The sequence below is a fragment of the Erythrolamprus reginae genome, chromosome 1 (assembly GCF_031021105.1).
Source record: "Erythrolamprus reginae isolate rEryReg1 chromosome 1, rEryReg1.hap1, whole genome shotgun sequence".
NCBI lineage: Eukaryota > Metazoa > Chordata > Lepidosauria > Squamata > Dipsadidae > Erythrolamprus > Erythrolamprus reginae.
The window spans coordinates 326,800,510-326,820,786 of NC_091950.1; the positions used below are offsets into that span (position 1 = coordinate 326,800,510).

At 41.2% G+C, this 20,277-nt stretch overlaps 1 protein-coding gene and 2 non-coding genes across 4 annotated transcripts; all 3 read right to left on the bottom strand.

The window, feature by feature from the left end:
- Positions 1-1,416: 1,416 nt before the first annotated feature.
- TCP1 (t-complex 1) lies at positions 1,417-20,192 on the bottom strand. Of its 2 annotated transcripts, none has more exons than XM_070733792.1 (13): positions 19,944-20,192; positions 17,388-17,854; positions 13,941-14,026; positions 12,747-12,875; positions 11,119-11,216; positions 8,844-8,954; positions 7,850-8,031; positions 7,257-7,383; positions 6,552-6,727; positions 4,584-4,707; positions 4,110-4,302; positions 2,657-2,820; positions 1,417-1,749 (listed from the first exon to the last, which is right to left on the bottom strand). In XM_070733792.1, the coding sequence occupies exons 2-13, from the start codon at positions 17,455-17,457 to the stop codon at positions 1,533-1,535; spliced, it is 1,677 nt and encodes a 558-aa protein (XP_070589893.1). In that variant the 5' UTR covers positions 17,458-17,854; positions 19,944-20,192; the 3' UTR covers positions 1,417-1,532. The 2 variants fall into 2 exon arrangements, with proteins under 2 accessions (XP_070589893.1, XP_070589896.1); XM_070733795.1 differs by lacking the exon at positions 19,944-20,192 and adding an exon at positions 19,144-19,315.
- On the bottom strand, positions 12,339-12,473 carry LOC139158215 (small nucleolar RNA SNORA29). Its single transcript, XR_011557617.1, has one exon. It is a non-coding gene; the product is annotated as a small nucleolar RNA SNORA29 (small nucleolar RNA).
- Positions 14,534-14,669, bottom strand: LOC139158218 (small nucleolar RNA SNORA29). The gene has a single exon (XR_011557619.1). It is a non-coding gene; the product is annotated as a small nucleolar RNA SNORA29 (small nucleolar RNA).
- Positions 20,193-20,277: the final 85 nt, after the last annotated feature.

The window sequence follows — 20,277 nt, forward strand, 5'->3', positions numbered from 1 at the left end:
AAACTTCAAATCGTGCTGAATGCGGCCACGCAAGCCGTCATGGTTTTTTCCAGATACACCCATGTTTCTACAAAACTCCACGGACTGCATTGGCTGCCAATTGGTTTCCGGACACAATTCAAAGTGTTGGCGATGATCTATAAAGCCCTACATGGCATCAGACCAGATTACTTATGGGACCGCCTTCTGCAGCATAGAACCCAGCTTCTGATTAGGTCCCAAAGAGTTGGCCTTCTCTAGATCCCGTCAACCTGACAATGTCCTCTGGTGGGACCTAGGGGAAGAGCCTTCTCTGTGGCGGCCCCAGCCCTCTGAAATCAGCTTCCTTTAGAGATTCGCACTGCCTCCACCCTCCTTGCCTTTCACAAAACCCTTAAGACCCATCTATGTCACCAGGCCTGGGGCAGTTAGATCACACACCCTCTTCTTTCTGATCATTAAATGTTATGAGTGGATGTGATTGAGTGAATTGACTGTTTTTTAAATGTAAAGGGATTTTAACTATTAGATTTGTACACGTTATTTTATTGAATTTTGTGAGCTGCCCCGAGTCCTTGGTAAAGGGCGACATACAAGTCTAATAAATAATAATAATGTGTGCATGCCCACACTGGAAACCCAAAGACCAGGTGCCTGGCACATACACCGCCCAACTGGTCTTCCAGTGCTCCAGCACATGCATAGACCAGCTGGCTGGTGCACATGCATGTGCCAGAAACCCAAAGACCAGCTGGCTGGCACACACATGCACATCAGCCACCTGGTCTTCAGGTTTCTGGCACTTAACGGACACATGTGCACATACCAGGTGTGGGTTCTAATTTGCCTCACTGCTAGTTCACTTCCTCCCGTACCACCTGGCTGTATCCTATGGGCGTAGGTGCACTTTGCGCGCCAAAAGAAAATTTTAAAAAAGAAGTGAAAAACAAGATGGCGCATGGTCAGTGCTGGAAACTGCACCTGCACAGAAGAAAAAAAGATGGCGGCATCCACAGACCAGCACCAACAAAATTGGTTTGCTATAGGAGGAATCCAACTCTGGCACATACGGATGTTCCAATTTGGGCAGTGTCAAAAAGGTTCGCCATCACCGTTTTAAAATAATGCAGCCTATTCACACCCACCCTAATATTAATCTCTGCAGAAAACTTCATCCTGCCTTTAAGAAAAAGCCATTTAACACCCCCCCCCCCCCCATTTCTAATACTAGCATAAAGCTACAGCCAGTTGTGTGTACAAACGGGAGGGTTTTTGCATTCTGCATTATTCCCAATGCTAAAATACTTACAACAAACACTATCCAAAAGCTAAGTGTTTGGCTGTAATTTGACTTCGTTAGTTGTAGCTACTGCTGAAGCCTTCCATTTCCCCCCTACCTCCTCCCCTTTACATTTTGCAATATAGTACTAATACAAATTATGGCCATTTTTCATTTATTTGCTAGTTATCCAGAAGTCTGACAGCTTGCTTTATCAACATACTAGTTAATACAGACTTGAGAAAATTTCACCAATAGTCAAATAAAAAATCATTTAGTCTTCAATTGCTCCAGATTGAACTGCATCTTCATAGCATCCTCCTTTTTCACCTTTAACTTCAGGGTGCAACTTAATAAGATCATCAATTCGAAGGATAGTAATTGCTGCTTCTGTTGCAAATTTTAAACTCTTTGTTTTGACTACAGTAGGTTCATATACGCCAGCTTGTTTATTGTCACGTGGTTTCCCATTGATTAAATCAAGACCGATCCTTTAAAAAAAACAGGAATGTACAATTCAAATGTCTTTGGTTTCAGGTTCAGGGATTGAGAAAACAGATCAACTTCAAATTTTCCAACATCAAATGCAACAGAAATTAAATAGTACCTAGTAGTTCTCTGCAAATACCCAACCATTCTATCATATTTTTATTTCTTAAATTTATATGCTGCCATCTCACCAATCAAGCAATTTTGTGAGACTTACAAAATGGGGGGAAAAAAGAGTTAAAATTAAGAAGCCTTTAACTCAAGGGTCTTCGTTATACCATATACCACCTCCAGTGGATAGGGCTATTGAGGCCTAAGGCATCTGGCCATTCCAGAAGGCCAAAAGGTGGGGGCTGATCTCATTTCAGGTGCCAGAATGTTCAACAAAGTAGAAGCTGAAATAGATACTAAGAATAGGTAAAATCTAACATTTAAAAAATGGAATATTCCAAACAATGGCAATTTCTGGTCAGGGCATGCCAATTCTGCTAAGATTCACCTGTTTTGGAAGTTAATCCTCCAAACTGAAAATTATTACATAACAAAACACTTCTATTTTGGAGGGATTAACTTCTGGTAAATTGCCAATCTGTGCACAAAATTATCCGGAAAGAAAGTAGAACATTCTGGCATTATCAAGAATATACCACACATAATGAAGATTTTGCACACCTGAAATTCCTATACTACTCCATTTCTTTTGATAAGTAAAGCTATAAGCCAACTATTTAAGACTAAGCATCAACGCTTACTACTTCCAATTGTATGCTAGCATCTTAAAGCTAGGAATCATTTTTATTTAGGATGCTGAATATTCATGCCCAATTCTGATTCATTCAACAAGATTAAGCAAAAATGCATAAAGCAAATCAATATGCTGACGTTGCCATCCATTCTAGGCACACTTACCACTTCAAATTTTTGCGATCTGGATTAACTTGTGCTTCATTGTGAAATGCTCTGAGTTTTGCAACAAGATCTATAGCATCTTGAGCAGCATTAACTGCTAACGTATTTGGAATAACCAGAAGAGATCTTGCAAATTCTGCTATTGCAAGCTGTTCCCGTGACCCCTAATTCAAAGAAAAAATATATTAATATTTAAGTTAATGTATGATAAAATAGTACAGTGATCCCTCGATTAGCACGGTCTCGATTAGTGCGAAACGCTGCAACGCGGTTTTTCAAAAAATATTAATTAAAAAATACTCCACGGTTTTTTTGCTATACCACGGTTTTTCCCACCCGATGATGTCATACGTCATCACCAAGAGTCACTTCTCTGTCTTTTTCTCTTTCTTTCCTGTCACTATGCTTCAATCATTTTCTCATTTCTCTTTTTTCTCCCCTTTTTTCTATCATTTCTCTCTCTCTTTCTTCCTCTCTCACACTCTCTTCCTCCCTTCTCTCTCCCCCCCTCCACTTGCCCACGAGAAGAAAAAAAGCAACCTCTGCCGGGCAGCTCCCCTTGTGCCCCCGCTTTGTGCCTGCCTCTTTTGGGGATTTCTTTTTCTTTTCTTTTTTGCGCTGGCAGCGGGAGCTGTTGGGGAGGGCTCTGCCGGGAAGGCCTCTCAGCTGCAGAGCCGAATGGGGGCGGAGGCAACAGCGGAGCCCGGCGCTGGGGCCATGCGAGGCTGTTCATCCAGGGGGGCGTGGACTGGCAAGTCGCCCTCCTTTCTCTCTCTTTCTCAAGATCGCTTGCCGCTTGCCTATTGCAGCGAAGGAGGCGAAGCAAGGCTCCAAGCTGCAAAGCGGCAAGCGATCTTGGAGTTTCCCCTTTGCCTGGGCGGCAGGAAGACCAAGGGAAGGTTCCTTCAGCCGCCCAACACCTGATCCGCTCCGCAGCGCGGCAGCAGCGAGGAGCCGAAGATGGGGTTTCCCCTTTGCCTTTACCCCATCTTCGGCTCCTCGCTGCTTCCGCGCTGCGGAGCAGATCAGCTGTTGGGCGGCTGAAGGAACCTTCCCTTGGTCTTCCCCGCCGCCCACACGCAAACTCCACCATCTGCGCATGTGCGGCCATGAAAAAAATGGCGCACATGCGCAGATGGTGGTTTTTACTTCCGCATCCAGTATAACGCGGAAATCGGTTAGCGCGGGAGGTCTTGGAACGTAACCCCCGCGCTAACCGAGAGATCACTGTACAGGCAATGTAGCTACACTTGCTGGATGTGCTGAAATGAAAACTGGACAAACATCATAGAAAAGGCTTCAATATGGTCTGCACCAAGCAGGAAATAGGACTTGATAGTTAAATGGCCCTCTCCAGTTCCAATTCTATAAACTTTTCAGATATATTGTAGCACTGAATGTTAATAGAAGTTTGATTTCCTAAGAAAAACATAATCTTTAACTAAATACCTACCATGCTAGTTGCATAATTTTCTAGATAAATGGAAAGAGCTGCTTCAACTGCACCACCTCCTGGTACAACAGACTTTGACTCTAGTATTCTTTTGACCACACAGAGAGCATCATGCAAAGACCTTTCCATTTCATCACACATGAAATCATTTGCTCCTCGTAATATAATTGCAGCTGAGGTCCGTGCCTTAGTACTGTTTCAGAAAGACAGAAAAAAAAATACTTGTGTAATAATTATCAAACTAAATCTGTAACCTTAAGGGCAGGGAAATGCTAGAATTGTGTGTGTCCAAGTCCACCAACAAAGTCAAAACATTTACTGTTTCAACATTTATAGAGGGACTAAAAGTAATCTATCCCACGCGTATAACTGCTCATACGATTTGAAAATAGCATGGCAGCAATTAAATGGGAAATATTTACAAAGGTTACAACAAAATGTGCCCATTACAAATTATATAAGTTATTTACTTACTTTTTAATTAAAATCAATTCATCATCACATATTCGTTCTTGAACCACCTCTTCTGCTTGTCCCAGCATTGATACTTCAAAAGTTTCTTCACCTTCCAGATTTGCCAGAGTAGGACAGACGGTGGCTAATACAAGGTAAAAAAAATTGACAAAATCACCTCTATTTTATATATCTACTACCGTGTTTCCCCGATAATAAGACCCCCCCGATTGTAAGACATATGGGGGGTTTCAGGGGGGTCGGCTAATATAAGCCATACCCCGAAAGTAAGACATATGTCTTACTTTCGGGGAAACATGGGGGTATTGCCGGGGGGGGCCCGATGACGTCGGGAAGAACAATCCAGGCTCGCCAACCCGGAAATGCGGGGTCACTCGGAAAAACGGAAGTTCTACAACTTCGGACCAGCGCCGTCCTTCGCCTCGCATTTCCGGGTTGGCGAGCCTGGATTGTTTTTCCTGCGAGCGAGAATTCTCCATCTTCCGCTGAAGGGGTTGTGGCGTTTCGGACCAGCGCCATCCTTCGCTTTGCCAAGCCGGGGAAGAGGCGGTGGCGGCGAGGCAAAGGACGGCGCTCCCCTCCGCTCGGCTCGCTTCGGACCAGCGCCGTCCTTCGCCTCGCCGCGGCGCCACCGCCTCTTCCCCGGCTTGGCAAAGCAAAGGACGGCGCTGGTCCCCGCTAAGCCTTCTGCGCCTGACTCGGCGAGGCGAGGGAAGAAGGAGAAGCGCAAGTGGATGCGGAGCGCCAGGGAGGCATTTATCCGCCCGGGAGGCATTTATCCGTCCTTCGCTTTGACGGCGCTGGTCCACCCGCTCGGCTCGCTTCGGACCAGCGCCGTCAAAGCGAAGGATGGATAAATGCCTCCCGGGCAGATAAATGCCTCCCGGGCGCTCCGCATCCACTTGCGCTTCTCCTTCTTCCCTCTCGCCTCGCCGAGTCAGGCGCAGAAGGCTAATATAAGCGCAAGTGGATGCGGAGCGCCCGGGAGGCATTTATCCGCCCGGGAGGCATTTATCCGTCCTTCGCTTTGACGGCGCTGGTCCGCCCGCTCGGCTCGCTTCGGACCAGCGCCGTCAAAGCGAAGGACGGATAAATGCCTCCCGGGCGGATAAATGCCTCCCGGGCGCTCCGCATCCACTTGCGCTTCTCCTTCTTCCCTCTTGCCTCGCCGAATCAGGCGCAGAAGGCTTAGCGGGGCTCCCCGGGCAAAGGCCGGGGCGCGGCGGGGGGCAAGGCGTGTAAGAAAACCCCGGGCAAGAAGAGCCCTCCGGGAACGGCTACCTTCACCCTGTCAATTTGGTGAGTGGAGGCGGGAAACGGCGGGGGGGTCTGAAAGGACACGCGCGCCGTGACGCTCGCAACTGGCTCCGCGCCTTCCCGGCGCCCATAGTTCCCTTCACTTCCTTTGCCTCGAGCCCCCCCCGCCCCCCAATCGTCTGGCCCGTAAAGCGGTACGGGGCTGGGTGGACGCCTAACGCCGCCCGCCCGGAGGAGAAGACGCCTCGCCCGGGCCAAAGCCCGAAGACGAGCCGGCCCCGGTGCCCGGGACAATATAAGACATACCCCCAAAGTAAGACACAGTGGGGCTTTTGGGGGTAAAAAGATAGTAAGACACTGCCTTACTATCGGGGAAACACGGTAGTCTGAAGGAACATTAACAATTTTTTATTTTTTATTTATTTATTAATTAGATTTCTATGCCACCCTTCTCCTGAGACTAGTCTGAAGGAACAGTAATGTTCCAACCTTTCTGGATCTGCAGACAGGCAGCAACAGCAATGGTGGGGTGGGGTGTTTAATGCATGTCCACCCATTGTGCAAATGTGCCTGTGCGCTTGTCCACTGCCTGTGAAGCCCATTTCCCAACAGGCTATGGACCAGGAGTTCGGGATCCCTCTTCTATATAATTAAGCTATGTATTGAATAGGCATATAAATCAAGATCATATTTAGCGGTGTTTGCAATTACCTCCAGAAGCCTTAGCAATGCGTTTAAGGTCTCTCTTTAGAACTCTGCGTACTGCCATAGCCCCAGCATCCACAAAGTATTTCATACACATATCATCAATGCCTCCAGTGGTCAAAATAACATTTGCTCCTGTAAGCAAGATCTTCTGAATTTTTTCTTTAGTGATATCAGCTTCTCTGCATAAAAAAGTGCACACTGATTAGAAATGTAAACTTAAAATCAAGAGAATCACAAAAGTTTTTAATTAAAACAGCCAAGTGTGTCAAAATAATACTTTAATCATGCCTCCCTCAAAAATCAAGTGTAGATGACATATATTTCTTCATTATTACACTGGATCTTTTGGTTAATTTTCAAGACTAATTTAAGTGAGATATTTCAGGGTACTATCAGTAAATTAGAGAGGCATTACTAACTTTTAAAAATGCATTTACCAGGGACAGGAATGATAAATTAAGCTTAACCAGATCTTGCAAATTACAGATTAATACACCTATTCAATATAGAAAGAATGATATTAGAGAGCATACTGTCATGTTCTTAGTCAAAATTTGTATTTAAGATGCCATTCTCTTAGTAACTGGGACAAATAGAAATATATATACAGTATGTGTGTACATATACATAAATATACATATATTTATGTTTCCTATTTCAAAGCTGCCCATCTGCATCATTTAGTTAAAAAAGCTGTCTATAGAATACCTCTGTCTAATCTGATCCATTTTTTCTGGGTCTGTGATCACCACCTGAACACCAAGCTTCATTTTAGATTTCTGTAGGCTGAAATCAAGGCATGCAATTTTGGCATTAACTATTCTCTTAGGCATACCTAAAAGAAAGAGAGAAATGTTTTTAGTATTTTATATAAAACTTTAATGCATCTAAGACAGTGATACTTTTCTTTCATAGATATCCCTCAGTTACTTTGATTCACTTTAGTAAGTACAGTTTGTAAAAATTAACTTGTATATACTTTCCCAAATGGGAAAAAGGTCCCAGTGAGACTAGACCAGGTGTTAGCAACCCGCAGCTCTGGAGCCGTATGTGGCTTTCATCCCTCTGCTCGACTGAGTAAAACAACTGGCTCAATGGGGGATAAGGAGGCATGGCCGGATATTTCTTACTCAGTCCGTGGCTAACAGACAAGAAGTTAACCCATGCTTGGACAATCCAAGGAGCGCATAAGATAAATACAATTTCTAAAAATTTGTTTATATGCATATATAAAATTGTGTTAACTTTTAAAAGTATGTCCGTTTACTGCTTTATAGGGTAGGATGGGATGATGATCTTACCTTGAGAGCCCACAACGCAGTTTAATGCATAGCCATTTACAAGAATACTCTCTCCCTGACTGCGACCATGTGCCTTCAAAACATTGATAGAGCTGATAGGGTAATGTGGTTGTCCCTTTTGATCTGTATATTTTACTGCAAGTACAGCATCTACTACCATGTTGGCAAAGAAGTCACTATCACTACAACAGAATACTGTTAAGGTTAAATAATCTAGTACATGAAATGTAAATGCCTCACACAAATGCCTCACTGAGATTTATTTATTTATTTTATTCAACTTCTATTTTGCCCAATCCCATTGGGACTAAAATGCAATACAACAATAGTAAGAAGTCAAATATAAATATCAAACTACAAAACCCACATTATAATCCATTATAAAACCCACCATACAATCCTATCAAGCAACAGGCATACCAATCAACATATATTCACAGTCCTCAGGCCTGCCAGCAGCTTTCCGGAAGGCCGGTGGTGGTAGTACAGATTTTGTGTGTGTGTGTGTGGTGGGGGGGGGAGAAGAGAAAGGAGAGCTGGTTCCATAGAGCTGGGGCAGCCACAGAAAAGGTCCTTCCCCACGGACGATAAGCCTGGGGAACTCCACTGCTACTGCCTCGAGCAGTGCAGGCAGGGCTGCTGCAACATAGCTAGGAGGCAGGTATGTTAAATGCAAGGCCACCTGAACCCAAATCTAGTCTTAAGAGGAGAGACTCACACCCAACAATCTTGGAGGCAGGGACCCTGTGTGGGCCAAATATTTTACGGACGATGACTGCCACTCTTCACTCCTTCCCTGGTGTCGCGGCTGATGCAAGACCGGAAACCTGTCTGGCCACAATTCCAAGAGGGGAACACCCACCTTAGGTCCAAGCAAGGTTTCGATCACACAATTACAAATGCTAATAAAAATGCTATTTTTCTTTAGAAACTTCAGTCAGTAGCTGATTTTTATACAATATCCATTCCTAATTTTTCCTCTGTGAAAGGATACACTCCTATGATTTTGGATGACATTGATGTTTTTGCTGCATTAATAAGACAGTCTTTTCCCAACTCATCTGAATTAATAACCAAATTTTCATTGATGTAGCGAACTGCCTCTCTGTTGAAGAAAAGAATATCAGTATTTTCACAGAATCATCAGAATTTAAACTGAATGCTTTCAATATAGAAATGTTGATTAAAATACATATAATAGGAGTGTGCAAAACTTTACTATTCAGGGATTGTCATACGTTCTATTTTCTTCCAGAATATACTGTTCTAGCCGTTCTGGTGAGTGGATCAAGTATTTACTTCTGGAATTTTCCAGAAGAAAACAGAACCAGAATGTTCTGTCCCCCGAACAGTAAATTGAGTACAAATTAGAAAAATAAAATATCTTAAATTTACATTTTTAATGGCCCTGCATTTCCATGCTTTCTAATATTTTAAGGTATCACTAAACATTTAAAAATACACATCTAAATTTTTAAACAAAGCATATTTTATCAATAGTACAACTAAATCATTAAACATAAAAGCTTCGAACAATTTAAAGATTTCATGGGCTATATAGAACAGTGATTTTCAACCTATTTTGAGCCGCGGCACATTTTTTACATTTACAAAATCCTGGGGCACACCACCAACCAAAATGACACTCTAACGCAGTACATATTATACATATAGTTAATAATATAGTTTCTAAATGTATTGATATTCACAGTGTGAAATCTGGGCCTATTTCAATGAACACAAAAGGGATATCCTGGCAGGAATGGTAGTTTGGAGACCCATGTTTAATTTCCCCACGGCACACCTGACCATGTCTCACGGCACATTAGTGTGCTGCGGCACACTGGTTGAAAAACACTGATATAGAGCAATTCTATGATCCCTGTTATGATGTCAAGATTGAGATATGCTGCTATGACAGATACATTAACAAAACATCTAGATTAGTTTTATTAATTTTATATGCTGCCCGTCTCACTGACAAATGACTCTGGACAGTTTATAAACATCATAAATACAGAGGTATAAAATATTAAAACATTAAATAAGAAGTAAATCAAAATTAAGTTAGTCTGCATTGGTTGCCGATCAGTTTCCGGTCACAATTCAAAGTTTTGGTAACGACCTATAAAGCCCCTCATGGCATCGGACCAGAATATCTCCGGGACCGCCTTCTGCCACACGAATCCCAGCGACCAGTTAGGTCCCACAGAGTTGGCCTTCTCCAGGTCCCATCAACTAAATAATGTCGTTTGGCGGGACCCAGGGGAAGAGCCTTCTCTGTGGCGGCCCCGACTTCTGGAGCCAACACCCCCCCCCCCCAGATCAGAATTGCCCTCACCCTCCTCGCCTTTCGTAAGCTTTTTAAAACCCACCTCTGTCGTCAGGCATGGGGGAATTGAGATATTTCCTTCCCCCTAGGCCTATACAATTTATGCCTGGTATGTTTGTGTGTATGTTTGGTTTTTTAAATAAGGGTCTTTTAATTATTTTAAATATTAGATTTGTTATATGTTGTTTCATTATTGTTGTTAGCCGCCCTGAGTCTACGGAGAGGGGCGGCATACAAGTCTAATTAATAAATAAATAAATAAATAAATAAATAAATAAATAAATAAATAAATAAGCAAGCAAGCAAGCAAGCAAGCAAGCAAGCAAGCAAGCAAGCAAGCAAGCAAGCTAAAAACCTTGGCCAAAATACTATGGGGTAGTTATAGACTGATTTATATAAAGATAAATATTCATTTGGCTAAAGTCCAAATGATAAAATGGGGATGATACAAAACTGTTGCCTGTCAATGAAATCCAGATGGTTAGCTAACTTGCCCCCAAACCCTTATGCTTTAATTGAACCACAACTGGGATATAGGTAGCACAAAGAATTCTAACAAATCTCAAATTGTGCTATGGCTCTCAAACATCATTACAGTAACAACAATCCTTTTTCCCATTGATGAAGGGGAAAATCTGTACTGACAAAGCACTGTGCACTTCATCCTTTACATGCTAACTTATAAAAACCTGCTTGCATCTACCTCCAAGACTAGCTTTCCAGTTGCTTGTTATGGGGGCGGATAACAGCACTCCCAGACCATAAAACACAGTGAAAGAGCTCTCTCTATTTGTCAATTACCTCATCAATATTTGAAAAATAATTATGAGGATCATCGATATTTGAAAAATGCTAAATTAATGCATTAGCTGAAACTGTAAAATTTTCCCATTATATTTATACAATTTCTCGCTTGAAATAAATCAATAGGTCTTACTTGCAAGCAAGACGATATCCACTAATGACAGAAGTTGGATGAATTTTCTGTTTTACCAATTCATCTGCATTTTTCAAAAGTTCTGCAGCAACAATTACCTATGAAAAAAAACATTTAATTTAAAACTACTGTGAAAAAGTTGATACGAACAATAAAAAACAAAACAAAAATAAAAAACCCACATAAATTTCACTCCATAAAAAGACATTCTTGAAAAGTTTACAAGTTGCATTTGCTTCCGGACAGAGATATTCAATTTACTCTAACATATGGTCCAAGTTGCAGGTGTACATAACTTTTTGTTTTAAATACTGTTGAGCCTGAAGCTGTGCAGAACATCTCAACTCCCTATGATCATGGAACATAATCGGCAATTAATCAGAAGCCAGGGAGGTAGGATGAACTAGCCAGGACAAAAAATAAACTGAAAATTTTGTCACATTGAAGGCAAGGATGCACACAGGCATTTAGTTGACATTTTAGATGCTGTTGACTGCAACAAGAATTTAATTTGTGTATAGGCAGAGCTTTCTTATTAATCTTGCCACCCTGCTAAAAGAAATGCAAAACTTGAGGACAAGTAATCAATTGTTTTAAAATCTAAAGATAAGATTAAATAGTTTGTGATGCCAGAAAATTTAAATCCAGAAAATGTTCTTAGGTTTCCTAGGTAACTCTAGAATACTCCTCCCAAGAGAGATCCCCTTAGGATATTTTTACAAATACGTGCCAATGTTCTTGGCTAATCTATTAGTTGCTCACATTTGTCACAATTAAATTGTGATGCTGATCACATCACAATTAAACACATGTCTCCTTTTTCTGAAAGTAGCTCTTCATTAGCTATAGTAACAGCTACCAGTAACACTGTCATTAAGTGATGTGGTCATAAAAGCACATTTCCAGCTGCAGTTGTTAGGGGAATCTCATGCAGTTAAGTGTGATCACCATTTGCAATCTCCTGCTAACTTCTCCACTGACTATGGGTATAGAAGCCAGCAGTGAGGATTATAAATGGTAATCATGTAACTCCAGAACCCTGTGATCATTGTAATAGTGAATCAGTTGCCAAGGACCCAAATCATGATCACATGGTTCAGGGGACACTGTGGTCATCACAACTTGAAAACCTAGCCGTAACTCTCCTTGTTCTGCATCATCATATCTTGAACAGTCACTGAACAAATGCTTGAGGACTACCTGCATAGTTAAAATTATTAAATAATATGTTCTGCCACTTCATATAGGAAAAAGATATTGTTAGTCTCCTCCTTCAGACTTTGGCAGTTATTCCTTTATCCCATAAGCATAGCCATTTATTTTGTAGAGGAAATAAATGGTAGTTAAATGGGAAAGTTTTTGTTTCATCTTTTCCAAGCAAATTTAGCCCTAAAAATGGATTTAGAATTGCAGCTTCTCTGATGATACATACCCGTTCTTCGTATCCAAGTGAAACTGTATTTTAACTGAAGATAGTGGCAGAGCTAATGCTGTTTTGATACACTAAACTATTAAAAAGGCACAGGTTAATTTCACATACTTGCATTATAAAATGTAAGTTTTAAATAGAATTAATGCTACTTCAATGTTGATATGGTCACGATAGCATACAATATAACCATACATACCACAGAAGTAGTCCCATCTCCAACTTCTTTGTCTTGCAATTCTGCTAATTCACACAGTACTTTTGCAGCAGGATGTTCTACCTCCAACAACTTCAGGATAGTTGCACCATCATTAGTAATGGTCACATCCTAATATTCCAAATACACAAAAATCATTCATGCAGCTTAATATGATTGGATCACAGAATGTAATAAATAATTGTCTTTCAACTAGTGATTTATTCAGCTATTTAATAACTAACAATCCAACAGTAGGTGCTACTAAATGACACCTTTCTTTGCATAATGTCCTAAAAATCATGGTTTTCTCAATGGGGCCTGGTGACTATAAATGAAAACATACCCAATCAAGTGGCTGATTTGATTGTGTTGTTGATGTTAGGGGTGGTGGGTAACTGTGGAGGGGGTTATATACAGAGGTGGGCTGCTGCCATAACAGCTAATTGCGCGCAGCTCTGCGGCTCTGGAACGTGAGTGTGGGATCGAGGGCAATTATGCTTCCTGCATTTCACCTGTGGGGAAGCAAAAAACCCTCACAAAAACGCATCCACACGTGCATCCCTGTGGACCATTTTGCTACCTGGACAGGCGCAGGAAGCATAATTGCGCTGGATCCCATACTTGCGTTCCAGAGCCGCGGAGCTGCACGCAATTAGCCGTTCCGGCAGCAGCCACTTATGTGAGTTGGGTGGCTACATAATGTGTAATAGTATGCTACTGTCCTTATTAAGTACCTCTATGAAACTGAATCCGATGAAGCAAAGGAAAAGAAATGGAAGGAGCATGCATGACATCTTTGGCTAATGCCTGGAATACTATTGGCCTAAAGTTTTTATTTTATTTTATTCTATTTATCCTGTTTTTGTTTATTCTGTTCCTATTTCTTTTTTATTTTAGAAATACAGTACAAAGTTAAGAAGCAACTAGGTTTGGCTATGTATGATAGATTTCTGAGTATCCTAGACTTTTTTGACATCTGTGGGTAAACAACATATATAGAGGGGTAAGGGATTTTCTTCTTTTCCAGATCAGTAGGATGTAAAGAAGAATGCTGAGATGGAGGAAAAACCTTGCCTATCCATCCTCCCACCATATTAATGGCTATCTTGAATAGAATGATTACTCAGGTTCCTGCTTTTAAAATTAAAATAAATTATTTACTACTGGTAGCTTCAAAAAGGAAGATCTACTTACACCAATGTCATCCACCAGCATTTTATCCAAGCCAACTGGACCCAGTGAACTCTTTACAATATTGGCAATTGAAGCGGCAGCCATAACTGTTTCAACAAAACAGATTTTTTTTTCTTTATAAGCAAAATTGTTTTCTAATATTTTAACTGATATAATGCAAATGCAATGCTAAATGTATGCTTTTAAATATTTTAAGAATAGAAAATAGATTTAGGCAATAAAACTGGCAATTACTGTACTTTGTTTAGGATTTAACTCAGAGGTCTTCAAACTTGGTAACTTTAAGACTTGTGGAGTTTAATCCCCAGAATTCTGGGAACTGAAGTCCACAAGTCTTAAGGTTGCCAAGTTTGGGAATCCCTGATTTAACTACTATCTAATTTACACACAAATGTATTTTGTTGTTGAATTTGAAAACAGACTGTATACTGCAATTTATACAAAGCAGGAGTTTTATACATAGACCAGTTTGTGATCCAACCATTCACTTATCATCAGCAAAATTTAAGCCACTATGAAGAATTTTATACATAATTAACTTCAGGTTTTTTTACATCTACCAACATGATTCAGTATACTGTGTTTGTTTTTGTAATGCTTTGTTCTGCCATTTCATATAGAAAGAAGCTGACATTCATTCTTCTCCATCAAAATATGACAGACATTTATGTATCCCATATGGATTATCTCTTATTTTGTAGTGCAAATAAGAGGCAGTACAATGGGATATGTCTAACACCTAACAATTTCTTTTGGAATTATTTAACAAGAGAAATATATGTATGACAATCCCATAGATTGAAATATAAGACAAACAAAACAAAAACAAAAAAATGTCATACATACTTGGATAATCAAACTCTACTTTTACACTGTCTCTTAACACTGAAACAAGAGGTGCATAAATGCATATTGCCACAGGATCCAGAGTAAAAGGAACAGCATTTACGGAAGCTTTATTCTCTAACATGCAAATAAGTAAAGCAGTTCCATAGTACTGTACAGCTAGACTCTTGGTAACCACATGGCAACATGCTGTTTGCTTACCAACATAAAAGTGGTTTGTCACTGTCTTTGTCCTAAACTTTAGAACTTTAACTGCAATACAATACTGAGATTTAATAATAACCCAGTCCAGTTATTTTCTACAATAGCCTGCTTTACATATTATTTCTTGCAGGAGCAGAAAGCAAAAGACATAGATATCTGTAGCAACTGTGGCAAACCCCTTTACAGAAATACAGTGATACCTTGTCTTACACACTTAATTGGTTCCGGGACGAGGTTCTTAAGGTGAAAAGTTTGTAAGACGAAACAATGTTTCCCATAGGAATCAATGGAAAAGCAATTAATGCGTGCAAGGCCAAAATTCACCCCTTTTGCCAGCTGAAGCGCCCGTTTTTGCGCTGCTGGGATTCCCCTGAGGCTCCCCTCCATGGGAAACCCCACCTCCGGACTTCTGTATTTTTGCGATGCTGCAGGGGAATCCCAGCATTGCAAAAACGAGCGCGGAAGTCTGAAGATGGGGTTTCCCAGCGAAGGGAGCATCAGTGAAATTGCAGCATCGCAAAAACACCGAAGTCCTTGAAACCCCACCTCCGAACCTCTGTGTTTTTGCAATGCTGCGATTTAACTGATGCTCCCCTTGCTGGGAAACCCCATCTCCAGACAAAAACAGGTGCTTCGCTGGCAACGGAAGTCCGGAGGCAGGCCATCCCGGTGGCGGCGGCGGGTTTGTAAGGTGAAAATAGTTTGTAAGAAGAGGCAAAAAAATCTTAAACCCCGGGTTTGTATCTCGAAAAGTTTGTATGACGAGGCGTTTGTAAGACGAGGTATCACTGTATATATTTCAGAAATCAAGACATTTAATTTAAACACCTCTAACTTCAACAGAAGAACTAACATTCTTCATGACATATTTTAACAGGACATAAAGAGTATCAGACTCTGGAAAAAAAGGTGTAAAAGGAAACACTTCAATTTATCAAGCTTACTTTTAAACTGTTGAATATATTCGCTATGGTTTCTACAGTAATTTTAAAGCACTCACTGATAACTTAATTCCCCCCAAAGAGATTCTGCAATCATCTGGGATTAACAATGCTGATTCTCAACTGCCAGTATATTACAGGTAGTCCTCCATTTACAACCACAATTGAACACAAAATTTATGTTGCTAAGGGAAAAAATGAGCTTTGCCCTATTTTTTTGACTATTCCTTTTAAAAGTGAATCACTGCAGTCCTTAAATTAGTGACATGGTTGTTGTGACTCTGGCTTCCCCTCCTTGACTTTGCTGGTCAGAGGGTCGCAAATTGGGATCACATAAACCCAGGGCAGTGCAACCCTCACAAATGTGGGTCAGGATGGCTCAGTGATTAGAGTGCTGCACTGCAGGCTACTTCAGCTAACTGCTAGCTATAGTTCACCAGTTCAAATCTCACCACCTGCTCAAGGTTGACTCAGCCTTCCATCCTTCTGAGGGGGATAAAATGAGGAGCCAGATTGTTGGGGGCAATAGGCTGATTCTGTAAACTGCTTAGAGAGGGCTGCAAAAGCACTAGGAAGTGGTATGAAAGTCTAAATGCTATAGCTATTTTGCCAAGCATCCAAATGTAAATTCTCCTAATAAAGGTCACAGGTGTGAAAAAATGGCCACAAGTCTTTTTCCCCCCCAGCCCCTTCATTACTAAAACCCTCATAATCATTCATATGGGGCGTGGCTCAAGTTCTTCCACGTGGGAATCAGGGATAACACTGTCAAATTATTTACTATATCTGCACTATTACTAGTAGTTTTTTTTCTCATCATTCCTATCACCCAGTTTCCTCCAACTTATGACTGCATGACTGTAACTTTTGCTTGTATCCTTAAGATTTGTATTAATATTGTTTCCTGATTGCTTACTTGACCCCTGTGACAATCATTAAGTGTTGCACCTCATGATTCTTGACAAATATGCAATCACTCTAAGCCAATAAAGAATTGTATTCTACAGTATTCTATTCTATAAATACACGTCGGTTGCAATGCGGGCAGAATCGGTCCGCGGTTTTGTCAGGTCTAAATGGAGCCCATCCAGAACGGAACAGGCATAAAATAAAAGGATCATATTGTTCCTAACGCGGCCCCTTCTTAATCATCCTCTCTCCGGTAATTTAACGAGGCGGCGCCTCCACCTTTCTCTTCCCTTTCGGATTAATCAAGTTACACGTGCGCGCCGGCCGGCCGGCCAACACTAGGGGCCGACTTCGCACCCAAGACCCGGCCGGCCCCATCGTGCTCGGGGATCGCGAGCTTAGTTAGGCACCACGGCCGGCCTCGTGGGACGCCCACGCCCCGCTTTCCACGCGCCACAGACGAACGGCGAAGGGTGAACCGTTAAACTCCCGAGCTGTGGGCGGCTGAAAGGCCCCTTCTCGAGGAGAAGCTTTTCGAAGAGTTTACCGTTTTGCGTCCGGACGTTCTCGCCGGTGCTCCGCTCCCCAAAAATCGCCAAAGGCCCCTCCAGCGCCATTTTCCCGGACAAAAGAGAACGAAGGCGGCCACGCGCGCGAGCCTTGCAGGGATTGCGGACGGCGAGGCGAGGCGAGGCCTTGTGGGAAGCTCCGCCCTTCGGTGGCTCGGTGGATTAATAAGAGGCGAATCGGCCGCCCGAGACTGTCGTAAAACCAGCGTGACTTGAAGGAAAAAAAGGAAACGGACACCGTTGGGTTTTTTGGATGACGATTGGTGATGGGGCCAAAAACAACCCGCCCCCTGTTTTCGCGGAACAACCAATGAGAATAAGGCGGGTGGGGTCAATGTGTTCTAGAAGATTCTAGCGATGCTCAAGAGGCTCAGTGCCTTCAAAGGGTGTGTTGATCGGTGCAAAGGATGTGTTGGTCGGTGCTGCCGAACTGGACGGTTCGCCGCTTAAAACGAAACAAAATTATTTAGTTATTAAATTTATTATTGTTTATCAATTACATTTATTATTTATTAATTAAATATATTATTTATTAAATTTATTATTTATTAAAATTGTTATTGTTTATCAATTACATTTATTATTTATTAATTACATTTATTATTTATTAATTACATTTATTATTTATTAATCAAATTTGTATGCTGCCCAACTCCCGAAGAACTTCTTTAAAAATTGATAGTCAATAAAAAGGAACGGTCAACGTCGTCTTTGTTTCTTATAACAGCTGATCAAAGGGGGGCCATTACACAAAGGCTTTTTTAAAACTGAAATCGGAGAAACTGTACATGACGCGTTAAAACATGCGTGTTCTCGTGGTTTGTCGAGAGGTTGCAAACCTGGTTACTTGCTATTGTCCCTCCTTTTCTCCATTATGTATCCAAATAGCTTTGCATCTTAAGCCAAAGTTTCCCGCTTCAGACCTGAGAAAACGGGTCTCAAAACCCTTTTTTTAAATCAAACTGTAAAGCTAGAATTAATATCAAGCTTAAAAGATATTTATATCACGCCGTAAAACTAGAATTAAATTGACAGGATTTTTAAACCGACCGTCATCCTTCATACTCGGTTTGTCAAGCAGTACATACACGCCATCAATGACAGCTTGTTTTTTTTTCTTCCTTTCTCAAGCCTGTGTTGAATCACTTGAGGATATTTTGATATCCCCTCCCCCCCTAAGAGCATGTATGACAGTGCCATTCTTGGAACTGTGCTGATTTGTCTTTTTTTTTTGAAAACCTGAATGAAACATTGAACTATAAAACATGGTGAAAAAACCAAAATTAAATGATATTTAATTTAATTAAACGATATTAAAAATGATAGCCAATAAAAAGGAACGATCAATGTCGACTTTGTTTCTTATAACAGCTGATCAAAAGGGGAGCGAAGGGGTCCATTTCACAAAGACTTTAAAAAGGGCGAGTACAAGTGCACTAGAGTGCCTTCCGTCCCCTGTCCTATTGCTCTCCTATACAGTACAGTATCTCCTTTTCCTTTCTTCTATTCCTATATCTCTTCTATTCTTTCATTGATATGTTTTATTCCTATATCTTCTCTTCTTAGATATATTTTACTATGAGTATATCCTCTATAACCTTCACTATGTATTTTACTATGTGTATAGCCACTACAGTACAACCCTCATTGTGTATTGGACAAAATCAATCAATAAAATAAATAAATAAATCGGAGAAGCTCGGTACATAACGCGTTAAAAAAAAGCGCATTCACGTGGTTTGTCTCCAATTCGATCTTGCGCCGGATAAGGATGAAGCGTTTCCTTTGAATCTCAAACTCACGGAGATTGGGGGGGGGGGAGCTGCAATTCAACAGTTACGTCCTTAAAGATCCTCAAAAGTTTTATTAGTCTGATATATTTTGAATGTTTGCAATTTCAGCTGACGCGGTTATTCTTGGGCAGGGGGAGGGAATGTTGGCTCTTCTATGACTTGTGGACTTCAACTCCCAGAATTACTGAGCTAGCACGATTAGCTTAAGAATTCTGGGAGTTGAAGTCCACAAGTCATAGAAGAGCCATCTTTGCCTACCCGTGATCTTGGGGAAGTCGTAAGATGGTATACCATAGGTTTGTGTACCCTACTATACAGACCCACCAGAACCACAGAGCCAGCTTTTTCTGGCTCAGAATTCCTGCCCGATTAAGATAACATTGGACGATTTTCTAATATTGTGGGGAGGGAAAACAATGCTGTGTCTCAGCGGAATCACTCAATATTACAATTTTTTTTATTTCTTTAAAAGGACCGTTCGCATAAAACAAGGCACTAATTAGAAAAGAACCTTTTTTAAAGATACCTCCGTGGATTCCTAAATTCTTGGGCGCAGAACAAAGGAAATAGCATAGGAAAACTTTGCTATAGTAAGCAATGAAAAAGCGCGCGTTGCTGTCTTACTGTCCGATTGTCCTCTTTTATCGTTACTTTTTAATTATGTTTATACAAACTACTACTATCCTACACATGTGTGGCAAATAAATAAAGTAAAAAAAGTATAGAGCAGGGATCTCTAACCTTGACAACTTTAAGACTTGTGGACTTCAACTTCCAGAATTCCTCAGCCAGCTTTGCTTGAAGTCCACAAGTCTTAAAAGCTGCCAAGTTTGGAGACCCCCGGTATAAAGATTCTTGATTTAAAAAGCAGAAACTTTCCCATTCCTCTATAGGCACATTTTTCAAACATGCAATTCTAAGAATTAAAGTCCTTAAAAGTCGGCAAGTTTGAAAAAAAATGCTGCTCTGCCTTTACAAATCTATAGCCACATTCACCCGCAAAGTAATTGGCTTATAGAGCCATTCTGGAGGAAATGAAACAGGTCGACCAATCAGCTTTCAATTTGTATTTCTT